Source organism: Crocodylus siamensis, chromosome 3 (assembly GCF_052110815.1).
Source record: "Crocodylus siamensis isolate JL-2025a chromosome 3, ASM5211081v1, whole genome shotgun sequence".
NCBI classification, from domain to species: Eukaryota; Metazoa; Chordata; order Crocodylia; family Crocodylidae; genus Crocodylus; species Crocodylus siamensis.
Genome location: NC_143397.1, coordinates 108,604,008 through 108,630,045, shown reverse-complemented (window position 1 = coordinate 108,630,045; position 26,038 = coordinate 108,604,008). Strand labels below are relative to the sequence as shown.

Genomic DNA, 26,038 nt, shown 5'->3' with positions numbered 1-26,038 from the left:
ATGTGGGAACATTGTAAAACATTGCTAGTATGAAATTCTAGAAACAGATCCTTATTGCTGTATTGGTGTTTGCTGACAGTTCTCTGCAAAGAACAGCTCCAGGCTTTTGAGATAAATGATGGATGTGCTTTTTTCAGAGAAAACCAAATCAGATAAGATGTCTCTTTACATGCTTGTTGTATCTTTTTTAAGTCCTGAACATTTCTAATTGTTTGCATATACCCCGTATATAAAATACAGTGAAAACACAAGGTCTTATTGTCAAAGAAAGCTTCCATAAATATAAGATCAACCTGTTTTTTCATTGAAAGCTTAGCTTTTAATATACAAATAAATCTTTTGCTTTTTCTAATCCAGTGTAATCTAATTGCAGTTGATGAGTAAAGAATCACCAGTCTCTGTTGGAAATGATGCTTACGTTGACCTTGATCGTCAGGTATCTAAGACCAGATGTTTATTTTTCTTTAATCACAGGAAATTGGTGTCCAGTCGTTCTGGTATACTATCAAGTTAGCTGCCTCTAATTTTTTGGTAGAAAATCTTTTTGGGAAGTAAAAGGAACAGCAAAATTCAAATTTTCAATGTAATATTCCTCCTTAAAGCACCATTGTCTTGAGAGATAATTAGTCAGAATTTACACTTACATGTATTTATTGGGGGTTTTTTTGTCTAACAGCAGCATGGGCCATATTAAAAAAAATACTGTTACGAATTTGCTTTTTGTATGGGTTATACTTTCTGAATTTTATCATTTATATTGTTTTTAAAATGAAAATATTTCTTTGGGGAATAAGATTCATTTTAAGCATTATGAATAGTTTGTAGATACAACACTTAAACTATGGTATTATTTGTTGTGCACACACATGCATATGAATTAATTGCATTTATTAGCAGTAAGGAAAACTTTTTGCCCTATTGTGTTGTTACTGCGCATGTCTGCCTGAGACACTTAATGCCCGCTGGACTAATTTTACTAAGCATTAGCGTGGCTGGCAGAAGCTGTGCTAATGTGCAATAGATTAGTCCAATGAGCATTAAGCATCACCAAAAAAAAGTTTTTGTGCTAATGCGCAGTAGACTTAGTCCAATGAGCATTAAGCATCACAAAAAAGCGTTTGTGCTAATGTGCAGTAGTGCTGATTACAGTGCATTAAGTTTAGTACCTGTTATTACAGGTACTAAACTTAATGTGTATCAGTGAACATGTAGACACTCCCACTGAAGTTCATAGCTTAGATCTGGCTCCAAAATTCTTCAAGCAGACCAGAGACCTATTGTGAAATTTTGGTAAAATCCCTCAGTGGCTGAAAATGGGGAAATGTCATACCACATTGCACATGTATTATCATCTATTATATGCCCATTTTTAGAAAGCACATTCTGTTGCTTATATTCTCCTTATACCTACCTACCTATATGCCATTCCTTTAAGATGCCAGAATTGTAGTATGGAGAATGATGCTGTTTCTGCATTGTTGCACCTTAAACTATTTAGTCTGTACTAAGAAAGAGATGGAGTTAATATTAGAGGTCAGCTGTTCCACGTAGTCTTGGAAAATGAAAAAGGTACCTTTCACTAAAGTAGACTAGATATTTGTGAAGAATAGTTTTTTTAAAAGAATTTTTCATATATATGTCAAATAAAGATGTTTTGTGCATATTTCTCAGACCAGCTTTTTCGGTTTGTACATTGACTTCCAACTGTATTCCTTGAGAAACGTGGAAGTCATAAATCTTTCAATTGCTATAAGATTCTTTTTACAGACCTAACAGAATGTTTAAACTTTGTATATGAGAGTAAATGTCTTTGTTCAAACTGCTCTTAGACTTTCTGTCACCACAGTAACTTTCCCCATTGTACATCGAGTGGTGGTACCCAGTGGCTAGACAGGTTTTACCTTGTTTGTCTCTTCCTTGTATTCCATCTCCCAATCCTTTGTGTAGTTGCAAAAATAGTTAAAACTGAAACTGTTCACTCTTTGCACCTGTAAAGAAAAGTGGTGTTGATAGTTTAAATTTACAGAGATTATACCTTTTTTAACATTCAGGTTGCACAGGTTCTTGGGCACAGTATGTAGAATTATGTATTTTGTTCAGGTCCAGGCATTGCCTTCTGATGTGTTTATCTTCCTTACATAAATTAGGCCATGTCTGTGCTTAACCATAGGTGCCCCTTTTTCTTATTATAGAATAGAAAACTGTCACTGACTTTTTCAAAATCAGTAATCCAGGAGCATTAAGTAAACTATGCAGTGATATAATTCAACAGCTTTATGGCTACAGACTACTTAAATATGTTATAATGTTATGGTGACAATAAAAAAATATTATGTTGTTTTATAATAGTTGAAGAAAACAACAGAAGAATTAAATGAAGCCTTAGCAACAAAAGAAGAAATTGCTCAGAGGTGCCATGAATTAGATATGCAGGTAGGCTGTTTGTTATATGTACACAATTAAGTTATGGAAATTGTAGCATGAGATTGAGAAGGGATATATTGATTCTTAGACAGCTAAAGACAGGAGGTAGCATGGAGATCTGTCAATGAAAACAAATGCTTAATAGTTGTACTATTTTAAATCTGCTAGAACTGTCAAAACAGTACAATCTTCCTAGTAGTGGTGCAATTTTATTAGTATAAAGGTGCTTTACATACAGGTTTAACTTTTCCATGTACAAGAAGGAAATAAGCCAAGCCAAGTATTCTGTTGTAATGGTATATTTAATTTGGTTTAAAAAAATCTTGTTGCAATCAAAATAGTTATGCAAAAAACAAGTGTTGACCAGACCTTAGAGAAATCATATTTTACTAATTGACTAAGCAGTCCTAATCTAGAAGATATGACTAAAGTAAACCTGGAATGCAAATGTTTTTTAGTTGGTCACATTTCAAAGTAAAAAGGACTCTAGATTCTTGGTTTTGAACGGTTGATAAGATTTCAGTACAACAGTTGTTTTCTTTCAAAATTCAGCTGGTTGATTTGTAGATGTCTTTTGATAAATACATCTTAAACCATTAATGTCTGCATATTAATTTTATATCTCCATTGCTCTGGTGTCTTGGCTTGCATCACATAGGAATTAGATAAATAGTTAAAACTAGAACATATTGTCCTCAGTATATTTGTTAGGAGACCTTAGGTGTTCAGTCATGGGTCTTGCTAATAGTCTGCCATCTGCCTGCAAAATTTGGTCTTGAACATGATAATGTCATAGTTGCAACTTGTTGTTTTATTGCAACAGGTTGCAGCACTTCAAGAGGAGAAAAGTAGTTTACTAGCTGAAAACCAAATCCTGATGGAACGTTTAAATCAATCTGATTCTATTGAAGACCCCAACAGCCCTGCAGGACGTAGGCATCTGCAACTGCAAACACAATTAGAACAGCTCCAAGAGGAAACCTTCAGGTAAAAAAAAATCCACAGTTCGGTAAGCTTCACTTACAACTGGCAGCCACCATTTGAATTATTCCAGCAACCAGATATTTATTTTTAACTAATACACGTTTCATTCCTCTTAGGAGTTGCCTTGAGTTGTTATTGTGGGTCGCATAACCACTACTGTTTTAAAATTAAGTTTTTGTTATGTTCCATTATTTTACAAGCTCAGATTTGAAAAAAAAAATTAATTTTTTAGGCTAAAATTTGCCCTGTTTGCTCCTTGCCCAAAACAAAAGGTATTTTGAAGTTCAAGTGTATGTGTGTAAGTGAGCAGGCTGTCCCTTCCACTACTTCTGAGATCAATAAAGATGCTGTCTTTTTCAAACGTTAAACCTTTTGTCCGATCTGATTCCTCTCTGGTCTTTTCTGCTCAAGATTATGCATTTTGAGTAGGGCAGGATCACTTTCCAGCATCCTTTGCCCTATTTCTGACTTTAAAGCCTATCTTATTCTGACATTTTCTTTACTTCAAAACTCGTGCTTTTGATCTTGTGGCTTTCCAATGCTTTATCTTTCTCCCCCTCCGTCTTTGATTCCTTCTGCTTCTGTGTTCATTTGTATCTTCCTTTCCAGTAACCTGAAAAGGCGTTTGCCGGTACCTATCTTTCATTCTAGCTAATGAACATTTTCCTCCTTTCTTTTTACGTTTACACTGTCAACAAGTAGGGTATTCAGGTGCCCTTTAACTCTTTGACTCACTCTGAAGTCTGACTATCAGGGATCCGGGTTTTCCGTTCACCATGGAAAAATGTGGCAAAATGTGGATTTTCTCATTTTAAGGAGAAAACACGGGAAATGGCAGGTTTCCCTTTTCAGGCTGGCAGAGTAGCAGTCTGCAAAGAGTGGGAGGAGGGCAATCAAGCAAGAGGCGCCATGTGCATGCGTTCCTACACAGAGGGTGCTAGGGGTGTATGCGCGCCCACACACAAGGGGTGCCATGCAGGGGTGGAAGGGGTGGGGTGCTGTGGGTTGGGAGTGAGGGGCACTGGCTGAGCCCATGGGGCTTTAGGTCAGGATTGAGGAGCCTGTGGGGCTGTGGCTTAGGAATGAGGTGGCAGTGGCATGGACAGAGCACCAGCATATCGGGGTTGCTCAGCACCACAAAGTAGTGGTTGGGGACATCCGCAGCTGAACCCACATCCTAGTGAGCAAAGGGGGTGGGTGGAGCTCTGATTTTTCCTTGATTTAACCCCCCCCCCCAATTGAATGTCAACATTTATAGGTATTTAGAATTTATTTTATTTTAGTGGTTGAGGCACTGGTAGGCTTCCAAATTGCTTTAAAATTGTAAATATATCAGTATAACATTGTGTTCAACTGATACCTATTTATATAGCGATGATTCATTTTAAGCTCAGAAAAAGATGGATTTTGGGGGGTTTTAAATTGGAGAATTAGCAGTTTTTAGACGGAGAAAACCAAAATCCCTGCTGATTTATCAATGTCTTCATTCTGTTGAAACTTGTCACACCGTGTTCCCTGAGCTAAAGTTATTGAACTGCTTCTTCCTTTTTCTCTTCTTTTAATTTGCACACTGCATTCAACTCTGAACACTTTGTTCTCCCTCCAGTGACTTTCATTCAGGCTTCTTTTAATTTTGTCTGGTTATTTTAGCCTGCTGACTTGTTTTATTGGCTTTTTGGTTATTCTTCTTTAGACACCTTCCCATACGTCTACCAGGACTCTTCTTTCTAATTCCCCCCTCTTCTTTTCCTGTATTCTCCTTGTGTGAGGTCTTTCGAGTTTTAAGTCCCTAGCCTGCATTTCACATCAATGCTAAAGAGCAGTAGACCGGACATAATGTGGGTACAAACTCATTCATTTCATTGGTACAAAATGCAGTAATCTTGTCTTTGCTGTGCTATGTCCAAAGCTGTCCACTTCTCACTAAAAATATCTCATCTCCTTTTCTCTGGCCTCTGTTTCTTTGGTTTTTTCACTCTGTCAAGGCTGGAATCTTAGTATCAGTTTGCCTCTTACTTTTTGTCCTGCCTAAAGGCCTTACTGGGCAGCTCTGCACCTTGAGCAGCTTTGGCATGCGGGGCAGTGCCAGCTGCTGTGCTGTTGGCAGTAGTGGTGTGGTTAGCCAACCGCTGCAGCAACAACTATTTTTGTGCTCCCCCAAATACAGCATCTAGGGCAGCTGCCCTGGTTGTCCTCAGTTACACTACTGTTCCTGCTGTTTGAACTGACTAAATTTTGTCTCAGTTCTTGTTTCATAGATTTCATAGACATTAGGGTAGGAGGGGACCTCCGGAGATCAACGAGTCCAGCCCCCTGCCCCAAGGGCAGGAAGTCAGCTAGGGTCAAAGGATCCCACCAAGATAAGCATCTAAATGCTTCTTGAAGGAGTCCAGAGTAGGTGCTTGCACCACCTCTGGAGGGAGCCTATTCCAGGCTTTGGGGGCTCAGACAGTTTCTCCTTGGCCTCTTTAAATTAACAACTGCTGGACCTCTCTCACTTCCAGCATTTTGACATCCTTTACTGACGACTTTTTAACTTTCAAGTTTCTGCAGTTTTGTGCTGCCAATGTCATATCCACATTGTTTGGTAGTCATCACCAGAGTTTCTCTAAAGTATTCCCTTCGCTCATTCCCGGCTCTGAACATTTTTTCACTTCTCTTCCAGTTAGTGTTTGCATTGCCTCTCTGAAGAGCTGTCTTTCCATAAAGTATTCCAGCTATTGTTTACCATTCTTTCTATTGTATCTTGTTATGTTATGGCCTTTTTGTATGTGTGTAGTGGATTATTTTTTCAAGGCAAAGACTGTGTTCAGCATAGTTTACACATAAGCCAAAACATAGTTATTTAGCTACCTAAATATGTGGTTTGATTTTTTTATAGGTGTTGAACATCCACAGCTTCCATAAAAACAGCATAGGGCTATAAGCTTTCAGAATATATTTAAAAAAATTGATAAAAACCCCAAATTTTAATTTTTCCATATGTAGGATATAATTATTGGAGGTTTGTCTTAGATTTGGATAAATACAGTATATAAAATGTAGAATGTTGATCACTGAAAGTAATGCTGGCATAAAAAGAGTTCATGTTAAGACTTGTTTCAGGGAGAAAAAATACTGTTCAGAGATATGTTTTAACAAAGGTGTTCATTAATCTGATGAATGTCTTGGGGTTTCACTTTCTCTGCAAGAAAACTGATGTCAGAAAGCATGCATTTCCTTGCATTGCAAAGCAGAAGTGTTTGATGCTGACTTTGAGGTATGGGTATAGGCAAGGTAAAACCTCCATACCCCAGATGCAGGAACTCAATACTTTAGCTTACCTAGTGTTGCACTGCTTACCCTCTATTAGAGGTGCACCAATATATTGGTCCGTTATTGGATCGGAAATGATAAAAAGAAAATTGACTGTATTGGAAATTGGCCTGATATGGCTGATAAATGACCCATGCATGTGCATAGCCGCAGAGCAGCATGTAGACGGTGAGGAGCACCTCCAGGCAGCTTGGAAAGCTGCATGCAGCTGGTAAGTCTGATGTGGTGGAAAGGGAGGGGAGAGGGAAGCAGTGTGGGATGGGCAGATCAAGGCCCCTACGGTGAGGGAGGAGTATGGCTGAGGCAAGCGCTGCCCAGGCAGGGCAGGGTGAGCACTGGATGGAGCCATGGCTCATCCAGGGGAGTGGGGAGAGGCTACCGCCACTGCATGCCACTCCTCCGGGAGTTGCTCGTCCAGTGCTTGCCCACTCACCTGGTGGCTCCTGCCACTTGTCTAGGAAGGCATGCGGGGGGCAGGGGGCGTCCAGATTTGCATGGGGCAGGGTGGGAGCCTTCTGGTAGGGCAGGCTGCGCATGTGGCTGGCGGTGGTGCTCACATGGGGCTATGTGAGGGGGCTGCAGCTATCTCAAAATTGGCCATAGACCCCCCCCCCCCAACCTGCCTCCCAGCACTGCCACCACCTGCCCCACACAACCCTGCCCTGCCAGGAAGAGCCTGCCCTGACCCTCCCCTCAGATCTGGGGGGACACACCTCCTCGCGTGCCCTGCTGGATGAGTGGCGGGAGCAGCTGGGCGAGCGCTGGACTAGCTGCCGGGCCAGTGTCGCGCAGCAGCAGGAGCTGCCCCCCCCCCCCCCCCGTGCACCCCCTTGGACAAGCTGTGGCTCTGTCCTATGCTGTGGCTGGGCAGCACTTGCCCCAGCTGCAGCTCCGCTCCTCCCTCACTGCAGGGGCCTTGATCTGCCCCCTCCCTCCCACACACACACCCCTTCTCTCCCTGTTCACTACACCTTACCAGCTTACCAGCTGCACTTCAAGCTGTCAGGCTGGTATTGGAAAGTGGATCAGTATTGGCTGATATGCCTCCTTAAAAATTGGCTATTGGTATCGGCCCCAGAAATCTATATCAGTGCACCGCTGCTGTCTGTCCTTACTGTGGTGCTGTCTCGGGCCTTGTGTGTCTCTTTCTTTTTTTTTCCTGAAGGTGACTGTAAAGGAGCAATGGTAACTATAGCTTATAGCAGTGGTGTAACTAGGGTGGGGTGAATGGGGACCCACCTTGGGCACTGACTTTGTGGGGAAGGAGGGTGAAAAAAAGTGGCTGATGCTGCGAGTGCCCCAGGTGCCAGACTGCATCCCTGTGCTTTCTGGCCCATGGTTAGAATATGCCCTTTCTCACCTATACTTTCATTTCAATTCTGTAGATTAGAGGCAGCCAAAGATGATTATCGAATACGTTGTGAAGAGCTAGAAAAGGAAATTGCAGAATTGCGACAGCAGAATGAAGAACTAACCACTTTAGCAGAAGAGGCTCAGTCATTGAAGGATGAAATGGATGTTCTCAGGTAAATGATAGTCCTCTAACTCTTGGGATTCATGTTTTTGTTATATTCCTATAGTAAGCTATATACAGAGTTCATTAGCATTCATCTCTAAAATTTCCTGTATATTAGAAATTATAATTAAAATTATGAGGTAGAGATTTATATTATTTGGCAAGCTGATCTTAAACCACTGAGCACCAGCAGTACATACAGCACTTTGTATGAATTGTATTTTTACTCTTTGTTATGGGTGTGGAAGTCTGTCTTCATTTAAGTTCCTATTCTAGATATTTAATCTTTTATTACAGTTATTCTTTCAGCTGAGATTTCTGTCACTTGTTCTCAATGAACATTTATCCAAATATGACTTATTATAAATTCAGCCCTGCTTGAAATTAATGTTCCTTGAACTCTGAGTCTAGACGACTAAACTACCACCATGTAGGGGGGATACAACCTGCAATGCAGATGGGCATAACAGTTCTCAGTGCCTCAAACTTGATTTATTATTGTTTTAAACGAACAAACTATTCTTCTATCATTACGCATGAAACAAAGAGCAAAAAGCACAAAAGCAGTGATCGTGCTGAATAACTGCTTGAAAGAAGTGAGTTTTGGGAATGGATCTGGAGTCAGAGAGGGAAATTGTTTGGTATCATTTGAATTTGACATGGAATGAGACAAGAAGGCAGTATAAGGATCCCATAGGAAGTTGGTAGATATCATTAATATAGTGAGAGAGAGAGTACCTATAATGCTGCTGTGCAAATAGTGAGTGGTGAAGCTGGGAGGTTAATGGTGCGAAATCCAAAAAATATAGCAGAAGTTTTAGATGAGAGGAGTAGTCGTTTGTTTCTCCCGGTATATGAGAGCCATTTCTGTAGTGATTTTAATGCTAACTGCAGAGCACTTTCTGAACATTCTGAATACAGATTTCGTTCAACTTCTCAATCTCTGTCACACAGGCATTCTTCTGATAAAGTGGCCAAGTTGGAAAGCCAGGTAGAATCATACAAAAAGAAGCTGGAAGACCTGGGCGATTTGCGGCGGCAAGTGAAACTCTTAGAGGAAAAGAACACTGTATACATGCAAAACAATGTAAGCTTGGAAGAAGAGCTGAGGAAAGCCAATGCAGCACGGAGCCAGTTGGAAACATACAAGAGACAGGTGATAACAGAAATAGTTACTGCCATTGTGCTATATATGGCTCAGATTTTTATGTTAATAATTTGTCCATTACCTCACAGAAAAAGAACTAATCCATATTCCATGGAAGCCATCTGATTTGTTGTAATATTCCTTTCCTCAGAAACCTCATAGGTTGTTACATTACGCTTATATAACTCCACTTACTAGGAAGGGAAAATATTCATTAATGTAGTCTCACTTAGATTGAAAACTCATAGATTTTAAGGCTAAAAATACCCAACATGGCCATCTGGTCTGACCTGCTGCATAGCACAGGTGATGGAACTGCATTAATTCCTGCTTCAGATCTGAGACCTGTGTTTTAACTCAATTGTGTTTTCCAAGGGTCAGAAAAACCCCAAAAACTTTGATTTAACAAATCCCAGTAAAGGGGAATCTGTCGTAACCTTTTATAATTTGTTCCAGTAGCTCAGTAACCTACTTGTTACACTTTTTTCAGCTTTTGCTTCCCTCTGTTGGTTCTTGTTACAGCTTTTCCTTTTAAGAAGAGCCCTATGTTGAATTTGTGTCCTAGTCAGATACTTAGATTGTGACCAACTCTTCCTCCTCTTATGCTTTTCTTTGATAAACTAAACAGATAGAGCTCCTTGACTTTCTTGCTGTAAGTCCAGTTCACTTATCGTTCAGACATCCTTATGATGTTTCTCTGCTCCTTTTCCCAGTAAAGAGCTGGGTACAGTATTCTTCCTGTACTGATTCCAGTGTCTTGTCTGCATAGGCATTACCTCTTTCCCTTCAGACTTCAATTTCCTGTCACTTCCTTGAGCAAACAGGTCACCCCTCTGTTGCCTGCCTTTCCTTCCTTTACTCCTTCTACAAGAAAGGAGGGAAGAAAAGAACAAGGGGAAAAGGTAATGAGTCTTGTAGCAATTTGGGCTTTTTTTTTTCTCCCAGCCATCAAGTGTTTTCCTTCCCCTGGACTGGCCTCTGCCCTGGTCAGACTTACAGTTATGGAAGGAGGCTTCCTCGTTAGCTTCAGATAGGTTTCCAAGTCTTACTGCAGTACTGGCCCTGTCTTTACTGCTTCACTCCTGATCGTAGATCTGCTGTTGAGGAAATTAGCCCCACCCATTAGAACCTGCTGAAATGCATCTGAGTTCAGAAGTGTGAACAATGTATGCTCAGGGTCTCAGAGCTACTTGGAACTGCTCTCAAGCTGTCTGTGTGTCCTAGCTTCAGGTCTTGGGAGCACCAGAATGGGATTGATTGGGCAGGTGTTAGTTACCATCGTCACAAGAAAAATGGTATAGATGTGGTTGTTGGCTCTTGGTCTCCATTTAGACGCTTGGGGAAAATAAAAGCATGACCCAGGGACGACCTCTTCCAATTTTACTTAGAGAATGAACGCTCTACAGAATGCAGATATTGCTGCATATATGTGACATGGGTGTTATAAGTACCCAGCTGTTGCTTTGAAACAGTGAGCATGTCATCTCTTGTTCATCAGCTCACTACAGTGGGGGGTGACTTTCTTCTACCATGGGTAGAAGGTGGATGCCTACTGTTGGCACTGGATTTATGACCCAGATACCTTGTTCCAGGCAGACCCAAACCCTCAGACTGACCACGACCTTTCCATTCAATAATAGGCAATTTTTATTGATACACAGTAATAGCAGACAGTGATGATGCATAGGGGGTGCACATGCACCCCCTGACAGTGCTGGTGCACCCCCTGATAGCCAGCGTTCCCAGGCAGGAGGGTAGTCTCCCTTGAGAGTGCCGGCCGAGGAGTGAGAGCCCAAGAGAAGCAATCCCTGTGGTCCCACCATGGCCGATCGCATGCACCCGGAAGCACCAGTGGCACTTGTGGGTTGGTGGGATCGGCTGCAGGGGACACCCCTCCCCGGTCACTAACTGGCTGCTGGGGGGACAAGTGCCCCCCCAACTCGGGAGGCACCAGTCACCCATGATAGCAGATAAGAATAATGGAAACAATTCTATATCTACCAGCCCTAAAGGCCCTCACAGTGGGAAGGTATGTCTGGCCGGTGCGCAAGCTTTACCCTGTGGTTCTCTCTTGAATGTCAGATGTCAGCAGCCTGGAGGTTGAGGTCCAGGGCCCAACCCCCTCTCCCTTTCCATGGAGTGGGTCAGATGGGCTGGTGCTGTGTCCTCTGGGCATAGTACCTTTGGGTTCCCCTCTGGGAGGCCCATTACTGCTCTGAAATACCTCCTTTTGTATCCTTTCTCCTCTCTAATGACTCTTCATTCCTGGGTATTATTGATTGGTTTTCCTGTGGTCGTCATACTGTCCACATTCTGTTCTGTCACCGTATTCCTGTGTTTCCCAAACCCATCACGTTCACATATCTTAGTTTGGTTATTTACTGGGCCTCCTGATTTAGTCTGTTCCACAAAACCAGAAATCCCAAGGGCTCTGCAGTTGGACACTGTGACCTGGCCAATGTGGAAGAGTCCCTTATCTCATGTTACGGAGCATGGTGGTACATGTCTTGAGTTGCTTAGCTTGTGTGCCTGCTGGTTCCAGACACAGGGGCCTTGAAGGAAACTTCATCACAAACAGGCTTTTAGAAGTCAATTAACCCTTGTTATTCCCCCTGGACCATTGTTCCAATGCATATCTACTTTACCTACAAGCCACTTCCTAAAAACAGACCTCTGAATATCAATTTCTAGCCATCATCTACCTCCTGGTGGCAGCTCACGGGTGTTCCATGACACTAAGCTGCCATTGCTGCAAAACCAGCATGGGTTGAGTCTTGGTGTTGGAAGAGGCAGCTTCACTCCTTGTCCCTCTACCATGCAACTATATGCAGCTAATTCTTCTTCCCATCGCCCCCTGCATTTTACAGATGAGATTTCACAGCTGAGAATCTGTTACTTTGCACAGACTTACTGCTGGCATGATCTTAGAAAGAAACTCCAGTCTCTGATCTGGGCAGACCCCAGTTTCCTACTTCAACCACACAGTCTCAGAATAAATATGCCAAGTCTGTGTGTATGTCTGTGCTGTCTGTAAAACTGGGAGCCTCTTGAATGCTTACCTTTGAAACCCACATATGTATGAACACTGCATTAATATACAGCATCATGAACAACAGGAGTCCTGACTACCTCCTGCCATAAGCATTAAACCATATGCCCATCGGAGAGCCAGGAATACAGATTCCAGTATTACATTTCCATCGAGCAAAAATATTGTACCACACTAACAATACTGGTGCTGTGTCTCCCCTTCTAATGTCTGATGGACATGGAGGATATAGTCTACTGTTGATGGTGGCTAATGGAATTACTTTTTTAGCTCAAATGCTGTATGATATAGAGTTTGAAGGTCTTTGCTTTACACCCTCCTAATAGCTCATACAGAAGTTCATTCCAGTTTATGAAGGAATTTCTTTGAGAATCATTTATTCATTTGTCTGAAATTCCTTATAAAAAATAATGTTCATGTTGTAGCATCAAGAAATAAAATGATGAAGAATCCCACATTTTGGTACAATTTTGATTATTCAGTCCCTTGTGTATATTAACACCATCTTTGTTCACATCTTGTTTTTTATGTTGGACCCCTGCCTTTTTAATTGTACAGGTTGGGTAGTGCTCAGCAAATGAGCTTTTTCTTTATTGTCCACACTTAGTTTATTACTCTGCGCTCAATTTACTGCATGCTAACAAAAATCCTGAGTAAAGATTTATTATTTCAGCATGAGCTTTTCTGTTGCACTCATCCTCATTGTGTATTTATTTATTCTTTTATCCCCATATTATTGTCCCAGTGTGCAAGCTGGGAACTGAGCCAGAGAAATATTAAAGCTTCAGTTTTCAAAAGTCTCTAGTTATTTTGGAAGTGTCAATGATTTGTTCTCTAATGTGAGATATTTAAAAAAAATAAGTCCAATTTGTTTTTCTCTGACCTTGTTCTCAGAAATGGATGACCTGTTTTTACTCTGAATTTCTAAAAAACATTTTAAATAAATAATAATACTGAAGATGGAAATGATTGGTTCAGGCAATTGGGTTTGCCAAATGGGATTAAAAGTATCTAGAATATATTAATCTGAAATACAGGTGTAATGCTGTTTTCTCTGAAAGTAGTTACTTGGGCTCATGGTGGGTTCAACAGTCCACAAGTCAGTACGTTTCTTAGCAGATTCTCTATTTAGCTTTAGAGTTTCCAGTTAGAGCTTTCCTCAGCACAGTTCTATCCAAACTGTTGTGTGCTGCATACACCAAGTGTTAGAACTGTCTCTTTTTTTAGCAAAGGTATGGAACTTTGGCCAGGCAAAGTTTGCTGAACTGTTTTATATATGCATGCATGTATGTATTATGTGCCTGGTTTTATTACGTTTTCTGTTTTATGGTTCTAAATATCCATTTATTAATCTTCTGTTCAATAGTGGCCATTGGAATTTTCACTAAACCCTAACAATGTAGTATTTTCTTTTCTTAAATAAAGAAAGCTGCCTCTCTTATCTGTGGATTTTGGAGTTGAGGCAGGAATTCTGGGAAATGAGTTTGAGTTTTCAAACTAATGAATTAAAGAGCAATGAGGGGAAAAAAAAGTAAGCTGGGACCTGATTTCTCAGAACAATGCTTGGAGAATAGCCACACAAGAGAAAGTACTTCTGACTTTTTCTAGGATTTTATCTATTCTGCTTTCTAGACTTTAGAATGTCAAAGGACAGTTTTCTGTTTCCTAAACAGAAGGTGTCAATCTCATCCAGCCCTGCAAGCTGAATGAGTGATGTAGGCCCTGTACACACGCCAGATTGGACTCACAGACTCCCTTCCCTTCCCTTCCCCTCACCCGCCCCAGCATACTTGATCTGACCATTGCTCCAGTTGGTCTGGAAGCCATGCTGCATGTGTACATCACACTGTACAGTCTCAGTTTCACTTTTACATAGGTCATATTCAGATTTAAATGTAGAGTGTTACAGCTGGTCTGCAGGGTTTTTATGGCTTTCTTTGCCTTCTGCAAATTTATTTAAACTAACATTGTAGCATTTGGACATCTTTAAGTATATTGATAATTGAAAGAATAGGTGAACAAGTCATTTAGAATGTTCTGTGTAGATGAATATTCCTTTAACTTTAACACAGGTTTCATGGTATGACATAACTATTGTTCTTTCATATATTTTGTGTTTTAATACATATAGACAGATGTTTGCTTCTTGCTCTTGCAGGTAGTTGAACTACAAAACAGATTATCTGAAGAATCAAAGAAAGCAGATAAATTAGAGTTTGAATACAAATTACTGAAAGAAAAAGTAGACAGCCTTCAAAAAGAGAAAGATGTAAGTGTCTACATATTTCTTTGTTGGTGTTTGGTGCAGTTTACCTCATTATCAGCAGTCCTGGTAATCAGAATTAACTGTTTAGATGCACCATATATGCTCATTTTAAAATTGTCTTATTTTATCTATGTTTTTATAATTGTTAAACTCTAATAATTACGGAGTTGGAAAGAATGGTTTCAAGGTAACTCTGCTAAAAAGTATGCAATATATTTTCAAAATGAAGACTCATAACACATTCATTTTTCTCTTTCGCATTTTTTTTCCTGCCTTTCTGCATACTGCATTTATCCAATTTCTTGCATTGGTCCCTCAGATAAGCACCTTTCCCAGATGTCGTCCTCAGCCTTCCATCAGCAAAGAAATTAGAAATCCAAACTATAATTGTATATTATTTGAAATGTTGATCTATATTTTGAACTCTTAGAATATTTCTCTAGAGCTGCACTCAAAAATTTTTTTCAAGGTAACCTTCTTTAAGGTGGCCTCTACACATTTCCATTCATTTGATCAAGGTATCTGCGTTGTGAATTTTGCATGTCTTTTAGAGATATGTCTACTTGTGCACTTTCCCCTACTCTCATGAGGATTCACTTATTCAGTATTTCCAGTCTAGGTTTGGTGTACGTACAGAAACTAGTCTTTTCCACACTTCCACATCATTTGCTGCATTCTCTATCCACTCTGTGGTGTTAAGGTTGACTGCTCTCTTCATCACTGATGGAGTCTGTCCATCCAATACCTAGGAACCTTCAATAGCATGTTTCAGAGGCATCTAGTCTCTTGTCTGATTTCTAGTAAATTTCCAGCTCTTGCAAGCACACGTAAACGCAGAAATTGTTTGAACTGAATATGAATCTTGGGTTTCCATTTGCCGCTAAGTTTAGTGAATGCTGCAAATATATCTTGCCTTTTTTGTTGCACTTGAAGTCTGTGTTTCAGCAGTAGCTTGCTGCTCAGATAGATGCATTTTTTTATTTTTTGTTCATTTGTTTTTTGCCTTTGATATTGTTGCTTGACATCTCAGTTTCAAGCATGTTTGTTTTGCCATAAGTGATTTTGGGTCTTTGGCCTAATTAAATGTCTGCAGTTTTGGGAGGGAAGGAGGGAAGTAGTGGCTGTTGCTCTGAAACAGTGTCATCAGTAAAGTCTAGGTCTCCTTGGCATTTGCCAACTACCCTTGTTTACCAGTGTTTGTGTTACCTATCTGCTGCTTCTTTATCCTGCCAGTAGTTATGAACAGCAGTAGAGAGTATAGCCATTTCACACCAATGTCCATACTGATCAACTCAGTCTGGTTGTTCCCCCTTGCTAAGTGTTTTAAATTTCTGTATAGGGCCTTGATGACATTGACCGCTTGAACTGGTATTCCGTGGGACTGATAAGTATTCCTAAACCCAGACTGTCTGTTGTATTTGAAACTCAGTGCAATTTGAGAATGACAGGAGCCAGTCACTTTATGCATCCTTCCATGATTATCATTAGTGTGTATTCCTTTTTTTTTCATTTTCCTCATTGTAAATATTATATAGGATGAAAGAGGTAACAGATCTAAATCTGAAAGATGAAAAGGCTTCATTCACCCTGTGTGTAACAATGAAGGAGCCTTCCTCTACAGCAGAGTACAGGGACTCCTTTCAAGTCATTGCAGTCAGTGTAATCTCTTTTTATGGGCATGTTGACAGTGATGCCATATTCCCACTGTTCAAGAGGAGTCTCTTTACCAGACTTCAGTGAACAGCTCAGTCAGTCAGTCACGAGGTTGCACCGACCATTGGGAACACCTTTGATGGAGCAATAACTTCCTCCATTCTTCCCAGTCTTTTGCAATACTTGTACAATCAGTCAGTTTTAATCTCATCCAGTCTTTGACGTTGGTGGGCCAGCTTGCCCTAGGCCTTTCTCCTCCTCTTCATCTGTCCACAGCACCCTGCAGGATGATGTTGGCAGGGGTGCTGGACCTTCTTGTTATATGTCCCAAACCATGGCTTAGTCTAGTTTCATTCCTTAGAATGGTGATGTGAAGTATGTTTAGAAATTCTGCTGGAGATTGATCATCTCTTGGCACATCATTGTTTTGAGCCTGCAGCCTGTGAGTCTTTTGCCCTTTTAGACTGGTGCTAATGTCAAATTCAGGTTCATGTGTTCCATCACAATCTGGTGGGAATGGGCCTATGTCTGCCAGGAATTTTTGTTTTAAAAACCCCCCAAAAAAACAAAACAAAAAACTCTTCTGCCCATCTGTTTCTTTTTTCTGCTTCATTTGCGATCTTATTTTTTCCTTTGTCCAGTTTTTTGTTTGCCTTTTTCTTTTTTTAATTTTCACATGATGCCCAAGTCATTTGGTAAACAACTCTAAACCCTAACAATGTACTATAGTAGCTGCTTCAGCAGCTGGGTCTTCAACACTTCTTTGTTTATCTTTCCTTGCATTGCTCTCTACTATTTTGTCTTATTTCTTGTACTCTTCCTTCACTGTTAGCTATGTTTTGTTGTTATTACCATAGGTTTATACAAGAGATTTTCCTTTAGTGCTCTTCTTTCCTCTCTTAACTCAGCCTGTGTTGGTGTCTAGCTCTGTTGCTTCTAGCTTGAATCACTGTCTCTTAGCATTCCTTTTATTCTTTTTTAATTCCAGTCTGTTTCATCTTTTGTCTCTGACAGTGCCTTGGAGCCATTCCTGAGTTCAGACTGAAATTTCTACAATACTCTTGTTTTCACTTTTGTGCTGTATATTTTCTTAGCTAAATTATTGGAGTTATTCTTTTTTGGTTCTATTTTCAGTTGAGTGATACAAAGATTGTGGATGCTATCACTTGATATACCCTTGCATCTCTTCACTTCAGGATGACCTGAGTTTCCATTTGATGCAATATAGCCGAGCTGATTTAGTTTTGTTTCCTTTTGCTATCTAGCACATGCCATGTTTCTTTATGAAGGAATTGGAATGCTTGTAAGAATTAGGCTTGATGCTGAACACTGTTCAGTAAAAATTTGTGTTTTAGTTGATTCCTAACCCATACTTTCCCATTTGGTTTATTTTTCAATTCTGTGGTTATTGTATCATACTGAGAAAGTAGGGCAATCGGCTAGTTACCTCACGTGTCTGTACATGAACACACAGAGCCAAGGAAACAAGCAGGAAGAATTGAAAGTCCTTGCACAGTCAAGGAACTATGGTGTGACTGGAATAACAGAGACTTGGTGGGAGCTTGCTTGACTGAAGTACTGCCATGGATGGGTACAAACTGTTCAGGAAGGACAGGCAGAATGGAAGAGAAGGAGGAGGAGTTACACTTTATGTAAAAGGGCTGTATGATTGCTTAGAGCTCCAGTATGAAACAGGAAAGCCTGTTGAAAGTTCGAGGCGAGAGTAACAAGGATGATGTCATGGTTGGTGTTTGCTAAAGACCACCAGACCAGGTGGATGAGGTAGATTAGGCTTTCTTCAGACAACTAAGGTTTCCTGATCACAGGCCTTGGTTCTCCTGGGGGACTTCAGTCACCCTGACATCTGCTGGGAAGGCAATACAGCAGTGCACAGGCCATCCAGAAAGTTTTTGGAGAGTGTTGTAGACAGCTTTCAGGTGCAAATGTTGGAGCGACCAACTAGGGGCTATGCTTTTCTTGATACACTGCTCACAAAATGGGGATGTAGAAGTGAATGGCAAGTTGGGCAGCAGTGACCATGAGATAATCGAAAGGAAGAAAGGAGAGCAGCAGATTATGAATCCTGAACTTCAGAAAAGCAGACTTTGATTCCCCCAGGAAACAGATGGTCAGGATCCCCTGGGAGGTCAGTCTGATAGTTTCATAGTTTCATAGTAGCTAGAGTCGGAAGGGACCTAGGTAGATCATCTAGTCCGACCCCCTGCCTTGGCAGGAAAGAGCACCGGGGTCAGATGACCCCGGCAAGGTGCTCATCTAACTTCCTTTTAAAAATCCCCAGGCTAGGAGCCTGCACCACTTCCCCTGGAAGCTGGTTCCAGGCCCTAGCCGCCCTGACTGTGAAGTAGCGCCTCCTAATATCTAATCTAAACTTACCCTCCGCCAGCTTGTGACCGTTATTCCTGGTCACTCCTGGCAGCGCACGGGGGAACAGGGACTCCCCCAATACCTGCTGATCCCCCCTGACCAGTGTGTAGCAGGCCACAAGGTCCCCCCTTAACCTTCTCTTGTGGAGGCTAAACAGGTTCAGGTCCCATAGCCTCTCCTCATAAGGCCTGCCTTGCTGACCCCTGATCATACGAGTGGCCCTCCTCTGGACTCTTTCCATATCGTCCACGTCCCTCTTGAAGTGTGGCGCCCAGAACTGGACGCAGTACTCCAGCTGCGGCCTGACCAGTGCCGCATACAGGGGGAGGATCACCTCCTTGGACCTGCTCGAGATGCATCTGTGGATGCATGACAGGGTACGGTTGGCCTTCTTGACTGCCTCCCCGCACTGCCGGCCCATGTTCATCGTGGAGTCAATGACGACTCCAAGATCCTTTTCCGTCTCCGTGCTGGCAAGAGAGGAGTTCCCCAACCTGTAAGTGTGGTGCCGGTTCTTCCTCCCCATGTGCAACACCTTGCACTTATCAGTGTTAAACCCCATCCTATTCTCATCCGCCCACCGTTGCAACCTGTCAAGGTCAGCTTGTAGCCTATTGCACCCTTCTAGTGCACCCACATCCCCCCACATCTTAGTGTCATCAGCAAACTTGAACAGGGTGCTTTCTACCCCGTCATCCAAGTCACTGATGAAGATGTTGAACAGTGCGGGCCTGAGGACCGAGCCCTGCGGAACCCCACTGCCCACGTCCTTCCAGGTCGAGAAGAAGCCATCCACTACCACCCTCTGGGTGCGGCCCTCCAACCAGTTGGCGACCCATTTGACCGTGTGGGCATCGACACCACAGTCTCCCAGCTTTTTGATGAGGACAGGGTGAGAGACAGTGTCAAAAGCCTTCCGGAAGTCCAGAAAGACTACATCCACAGCAACCCCTGCGTCTAATGATTTGGTGACCTGATCATAAAAGGCCACCAGGTTGGTCTGACAAGACCTGCCACTGATGAACCCATGTTGGTTGCCCCTGAGCATGCATTCCCCCGCAAGGCCCTCCTGGATGTGTGCCAGGATAATTTTTTCAAAGAGCTTACCCGGGATTGAGGTAAGACTAACTGGCCTGTAATTTCCCGGGTCCTCTTTTTTTCCCTTTTTGAAGATAGGGACCACATTGGCCCTCTTCCAGTCCTCCGGCACCTCACCAGAGCACCATGAGTGCTCATAGAGCCGCGCCAGGGGTCCCGCAATGACCTCGGCCAGTTCCTGTAGAACCCTAGGGTGAAGATCGTCCGGACCAGCGGACTTGAACACGTCCAGCCTCTCCAGAAGTACCCTAACTAACTCCTCGCTAACCCCTGGCCCAGGCGTGTCTTTCCCGGGGCCCGAGGGGGGCCCAGCAGGGAGGTGGCTGAACTGGTCCCTACTTAGGAAGACAGAGGCAAAGAAATCGTTAAATATGTTAGCTTGGTCATCTGGCGTGATGACTAAGTTGCCCATCGTGTCCTGCAGGGGCCCCACATTACCCGGGACCTTCTTTTTGCCCCCTATGTATTTGAAGAAGGACTTCTTATTGTCCTTAATCCGGGAAGCTAGTCCTATCTCCATCTCTGCCTTGGCCCTCCTGACTGCCCCCCTACATCCTCGGGCGACTGTAACATAGTCCTTCTTGGTGATGACCCCATCTCTCCATTGGGTGTATGCCTCCCTTTTAGCAAGGAGACATTCCCGGATGCTCTTAGTGAGCCATGGGGGTTTATGTGCCCTCCTGCTCCCTTTGACCCTTGTTGGGATTACCTCCCTTTGGGCATGGAGGATCGTCTCCTTAAGGAGCAACCACTCACCTTGGACATCTGGTTCCCTTCCCCTCTGGGTCCTCAGCGCTTCCCCAACGATCCTCCTTAGCTTGTTGAAGTCAGCCCTCCTAAAGTCTAGGGCTGTTGCCTTGCTGCAGCCCTTTGCCACCTTACGCTGGATGGTGAATTCCAGCAAGCGATGATCACCGTCTCCCAGGTGGCCCATCACCCGCAGCCCCCTCACCAGGTCATCACCCGTGGCCAGCACCAGGTCCAACAAGGCGTCTCCCCTGGTGGGACTGTGCACCTCCTGGGTTAGATGGAGGTCCTGCACTCTGGCTAAGAACCGACGTGAGCGATCAGACTTGGCTGACTGCTCCTCCCAGCAGATGTCTGGGACGTTCAGGTCCCCCATGATGACCACATCCTTAGCCCTCACTGCCTCTGTGAGCTGACCTAAGAATTCCTGGTCGAGCTCTTCTCCCTGGTTGGGAGGTCTATAGTAGACTCCCACCGTTAAGTCTCTCTCCCCTGGACTGCCTTTTACTCTAACCCAGAGCACCTCAGAGTGCCCCCCCTCTACCCCCTTGCTAATTAACGAGGAAGTATATTCCTCCTTGATGTAGAGTGCTACTCCTCCACCTTTCCTTCCTATCCTGTCCCTCCTGTATAGCCTATAGCCCTTGACACTCACCGCCCAGTCATGCGATGAGTCCCACCACGTTTCTGTGATCCCCACTATGTCAGGGCTGGTGACAGCTAGGAGGAGGGCGAGTTCCTCCTGCTTCTTCCCCATACTTCGAGCATTCGTGTAGAGGCATTTGAGGCCTCCAACGGTTGTGCCCACTGACCCCCTAGTCTCAGCAATGCCCCGTCCCCCATCACTTACCTGTTTCTCCCTTTTGACCATTGGTCTGGGCTCGCTGGCTGTTGCTGGGCCTGGTAGTTCATTGTCTCCTCCGCCCTCATCTTCCCCCTCCCCCGACGAGCCTAGTTTAAAGCCCGCCGAAGGAGGTTCACCAACCTGGAAGAGAACACACGCTTACCTTTAGGGGAAAGGTGGAGCCCATCCCATCCCAGCATGTCTCTCATCACGATGTGCCGGTCATGGCTGAGGAAGCCAAAGCCCACCTCGAAGCACCATTCCTGTAGCCTCCAGTTGGTCTCCGCTATGCACATCTCGTGGCGTCTGCCTCGACCGCTCGCTGGCAGGATGGAAGAGAAGACCAAGACCGCCTGTGCGCCCATCTCCCTCAGCACGCCTCCCAGAGCATGGTAGTCCTCCATCAGGCGATCAGGGGCTCTCCTGGCCGCATCGTTAGTACCCACATGGACAAGGACCATGGGGTAATAATCGGTGGGCTGGATGATGGACTGGAGCATCCCCTTCACATCCTGCATCTTCGCTCCGGGCAGGCAGTAGACCTCATGTGCTGAGGGATCCTGGCGACAGATGGGGCCCTCCGTACCTCTCAGGATGGAGTCACCAATCACGATGATGCGACGCTTCCTCCTCTTAGGCCTCTTGACTCCCACCGCCCGCACAGGACATTGTGTGCGCAGAGTCTCCTCCCTGGTATCTTCCACTGCTCCCTCCTCCTCCAGGGCTGCCAGGGCCTCGTACCTGTTCTCCAGATGGACAGGAGGAACTGGTGCCGCAACATGGTTAATAGCCCTGGCATGGGAAACCGTCTGCCACTCAGCAGTGGAGGGCTCATCCCGGGCTGCCCTCTCCTCAGTCGTACCACCCTGCAGAGAAAGAAAATACCTATCAATTTCCTTCTCTGCCTCATGGATTCCCCTCAGCCTGCTAACCTCCTCCAGGAGCCCCCGCACCCGTTCCTCCAGGGTCCTAAGGCGGATACCTACAGGACAGGTACAGGAGTCCCTAGTCCCTGCCCCCCCAGACCTTGCCGGGCAGTTCCCGCAGGCCAGGGGGTTGTAGGACAGCAGCCTCCCCGTGGGCTCCGCCTGGGTGGAGGCCTCGGACAAGCCCCGGGAAGGCTGCGCCCCCCGGGCAGGGGCCCTGGCAGAACTCCGTGTCGACACCATCGCAGGAGTTGCTGCCCTTACTAGCAGAGCAGGGGTCAGCCTCTGGGCCCCGCCTGTTCACCCGCCGGCGCGAACGCCGCCGCAAACGCCGGCACGCTCTTACAGACCGCGCCTGTTTGCGCGCTCTGTTCGCGCGGCTCGGGAGCGCGGCTCCCTACCGGCTCGGCTAAGAGGGACCCGGGGGGCTTCCCCTCCGGATCCGGCTCAGCTGCGCCGGCCCCTCAGTCCCTCAGCCCCACTTACCTTAGGGGGATCAGCTGCTGCTGCCCCCTCAGCTGCTCCGCTCGCCGCCGCCGCTGCTACTGCTGTACTCTCCTCCGCTCCGGGTCCAGAAAGGAGGCACACGTGTGGGAAGGACACACGTGCGCCTGTGTCCCTCTTCTCCCCACTGCTCCTGACCTCCAAGTGCCGGAAGCTACGTCAAACCGCCGTTTATAAAGATGGGGGAAAGAAGTCCAGGGGAGCTGGTTGTATTGTAAAGAAACCTTACTGAGGGCACAGGAACAAACCATCCTGATGTGCAGGAAGAATAGCAAAAATTGCAGGTGACCAGCCTGGTTCATCAGAGAATTCTTCAGTGATCTTAAACACAAAAAGGAAGCTTACAAGAAGTGGAAGCTGGGGCAGATGACTAAGGAGGAGGATAAGAATATTGCTTGGGCATGCAAGGATGAAATCAGGAAGGCTAAAGCACTATCAGAGTTGCAGCTAGCAGGGGACATGAAGTGTAAGAAGGCTTTCTATATGTAAGCAAACAACAAGAGGAAGGTGAGGAAAAGTGTGGGTCCCTTTCTGAATGGGGGAGGCAACCTAGTGACAGATAAGCACAAATCCTGGTTTTCTCTGATTTTTTTTTTTTTTTTTAATTCCCAATTTTCAGATTAAAAGAAGTGTGGTGGTTCATTTTAATCATGGAAAAATGTGGATTTTGGGTTACTTCTTTGAATCTGAGAATTGGGGATTTTTTTTTTTAATCAGAGAAAACCAGGATGTTCACAGATGAGAAAAAGGCTGAAGTGTACTTAATGCCTTTTACCTTGGTATTTACAAGCAAGGTCAGCTCCCAGACTACTGCACTGGGCAGCATAGTTTGGGGAGGCGGTGAGCAGCACTCAGTGGTGAAAGAACAGGTTAGAGCAGGGGGAGGCCATTATTTCAGCTGGAGGGCTGCTTAATTAGTTTTAGTGAGCTGTTGAGGGCTGCATGGGTAGCTCTGACCCTTGACAGATGCCCCACCTGCTGGTCACCATATTGGGACCAGAAGTCCTGCCCCCTAACTCCTGACTTTTGCCACTGGCAGTCCCTCCCCTTCCTAGAAATACTCCTTTTGGGAGGGGATGGTGCCATCTTGGAACCAGAAAAAAACCAAATCAAACACTAAAAGTTAACCACCTACTGTAACAAATTTTAATTTAATTATAAAAATTTTTTGTCATGTTTGTGTTTGCATACTGTATATAGAGGGGATTGCATAATAACTAAAAAATAAAGTCTTACTTTTGTATATCGTGTGAGAGGGGTGTGGGGTGCGGTTGGGAGTGAGGGTGTGTGTATGGTAGGGTGTCGGGGGTTGTGAGGGAGTATGGCCGTGTGTGGAGGGGCATAAGGTATGTTGGGTAGTGTGTGTGTGGGAGGGGGTTGTGGAGGCAGGGTGTAGCTATATGAGGTTTGTGGGGAGGTTGGGAGGCTGTGGGGACCTCCAACACATGCCTTCACATGGTGTGCAACCCCCACTGCTAGCAGTAGCAGCAGTCTGGGGCACTCGAGGCACTGGTGTCCTGGCCAGGCACTGGTGCCTAGTGGTGCACAGCTCCAGCCAGTGGTGTGTGCGGAAGAAAGGACTGTAGCCTGCCCAGCCCACTTCTGTCCAGTTTCGGTGGAGTCCTGGGATGTGTGCAGCACGGGGCGGGAAAGCAGCTGGTTTCAGTGTGGGACTTCCCTTGGTGCTGCATTACTGTGGGAGCTGCACGTGCACTGCATGGAGTCTCTGTGATAGAGGCAGGCCAGGAAGGTTGTGCTCCCTGCCCCCATGTGCTGCATGACACCAGCACCTGTGCAGGGCATGAGCACATCTGCCTGCTGCTGCTGCCAGAGCGGGGGCGGCATACCATGTGGGAGAATGTGTGGCAGGTCCCCACACCACCCCACCACCCCTCACACCTACACCCTGCCCAGCCAAGCTCCACACTCCCACTGCCTCCCTGGGCACCAGCTCTAGCCTACCACCAGCCCTAGTCCCACACTTCCTGCCCCTGCCCAGACACAGCTTGCCCACCGCTTCTTTATTTGCTGCCCAGAGTGAGCAAGGCACTGGGGAAGCTGAGCAGGTTCCCCTGGAGAGGCTGCAGCAGCGGTGCCACCCAGAAGCTGCTGCTGGCTGGGCCAGGCCCTCAAGGATGGGAGTGAAGCACAGTATAGTATGTTGAGGGTTGTGTGTATACATGGGCACCGCCCTCCCACCCTCATGGATGGAAGGGCGGGCTGGGTGAGGTACAGTTCATTGATGGATGCCCATGGGCCAGATGAAAGTGCCTGGCAGGCCAGATCCAGCCCATGGGCTGTATTTTGCCCACTTCTAGGTTAGAGACTATTTAGAAAACCTAGACGTATACAAGTCCATGGGGCTATGTGGGCTGTACCCAAGAGTGCTGAGGGAGTTGGCCAATGTGATTGCAGAGCCTCTGGAAAACTCTTGTAAACTATCTTTGAAAGCTCATGGTGATCGGGATTATTCAAAAGGCCAATACAGTGCTTATCTTGAAGAAAGGGAAGAAGGAGGATCCAAGAAACTACAGACCAATCAGCCTCACCTCAGTCTCTGGAAAAATTATGGAGCAGATCCTCAAGGAATCCATTTCTAAGCTCCCAGACTTGGAGAAGAAGGTGATCAGGCCACCTGGATTCACCAAGGGCAAGTCATGCCTGACCAGCCCAATTGCCTTCTATGATGAGATAACTAGCTCTGCAGATGCAGGAAAAGCAGTGGACATGTATGAAACTGGAGATAGGCCTGTCAAAAGTCCCTGGGATATAGTTAGAGGGGAGAGCAACAAAGGTGATGTTATAATGGGTGTCTGCTATAGACTGCCAGACCAGGAGGAAGTTGTGGATGAGGCTTTCTTCAAACAGCTAGTGGAAATTTCCCAGTCACAAGCCCAGGTTCTCATCGGGGACTTCAGTCACCTTGACATCTACTGGGAGGGCAATACAGCAGTACACAGGTTTTTGGTGAATGTTGGGGACAACTTCCTGGTGGGTGCAAGTGCTGAAGCGGCCTGCTAGGAACCATACTCTTGACCTGTTGCTCACAAACAGAGAAGAATTGGTGGGGAATGTAGTAGTGGATGGAAACTTGGGCAGCAGTGACAATGAGATTATTGAATTCAGGATTCTGAGGAAAGGAAGGATGGAGAGCAGCAGAGTAAGGGCCCTGGACTTCAG

The 26,038-nt window shown here is 44.8% G+C and overlaps 1 protein-coding gene across 1 annotated transcript in view; it reads left to right on the top strand.

Annotated features, from left to right (window-relative positions):
- The window catches only part of HOOK3 (hook microtubule tethering protein 3), a 129,908-nt gene that overhangs the window by 58,450 nt on the left and 45,420 nt on the right, over nt 1–26,038 (top strand). Inside the window, exons 7-12 of the mRNA XM_090038949.1 lie at nt 374–436; nt 2,350–2,433; nt 3,248–3,411; nt 8,109–8,249; nt 9,194–9,395; nt 14,594–14,704. Coding sequence (XP_089895075.1) covers nt 374–436; nt 2,350–2,433; nt 3,248–3,411; nt 8,109–8,249; nt 9,194–9,395; nt 14,594–14,704 — 765 coding nt within the window. The remainder of the gene's footprint in view (nt 1–373; nt 437–2,349; nt 2,434–3,247; nt 3,412–8,108; nt 8,250–9,193; nt 9,396–14,593; nt 14,705–26,038) is intronic.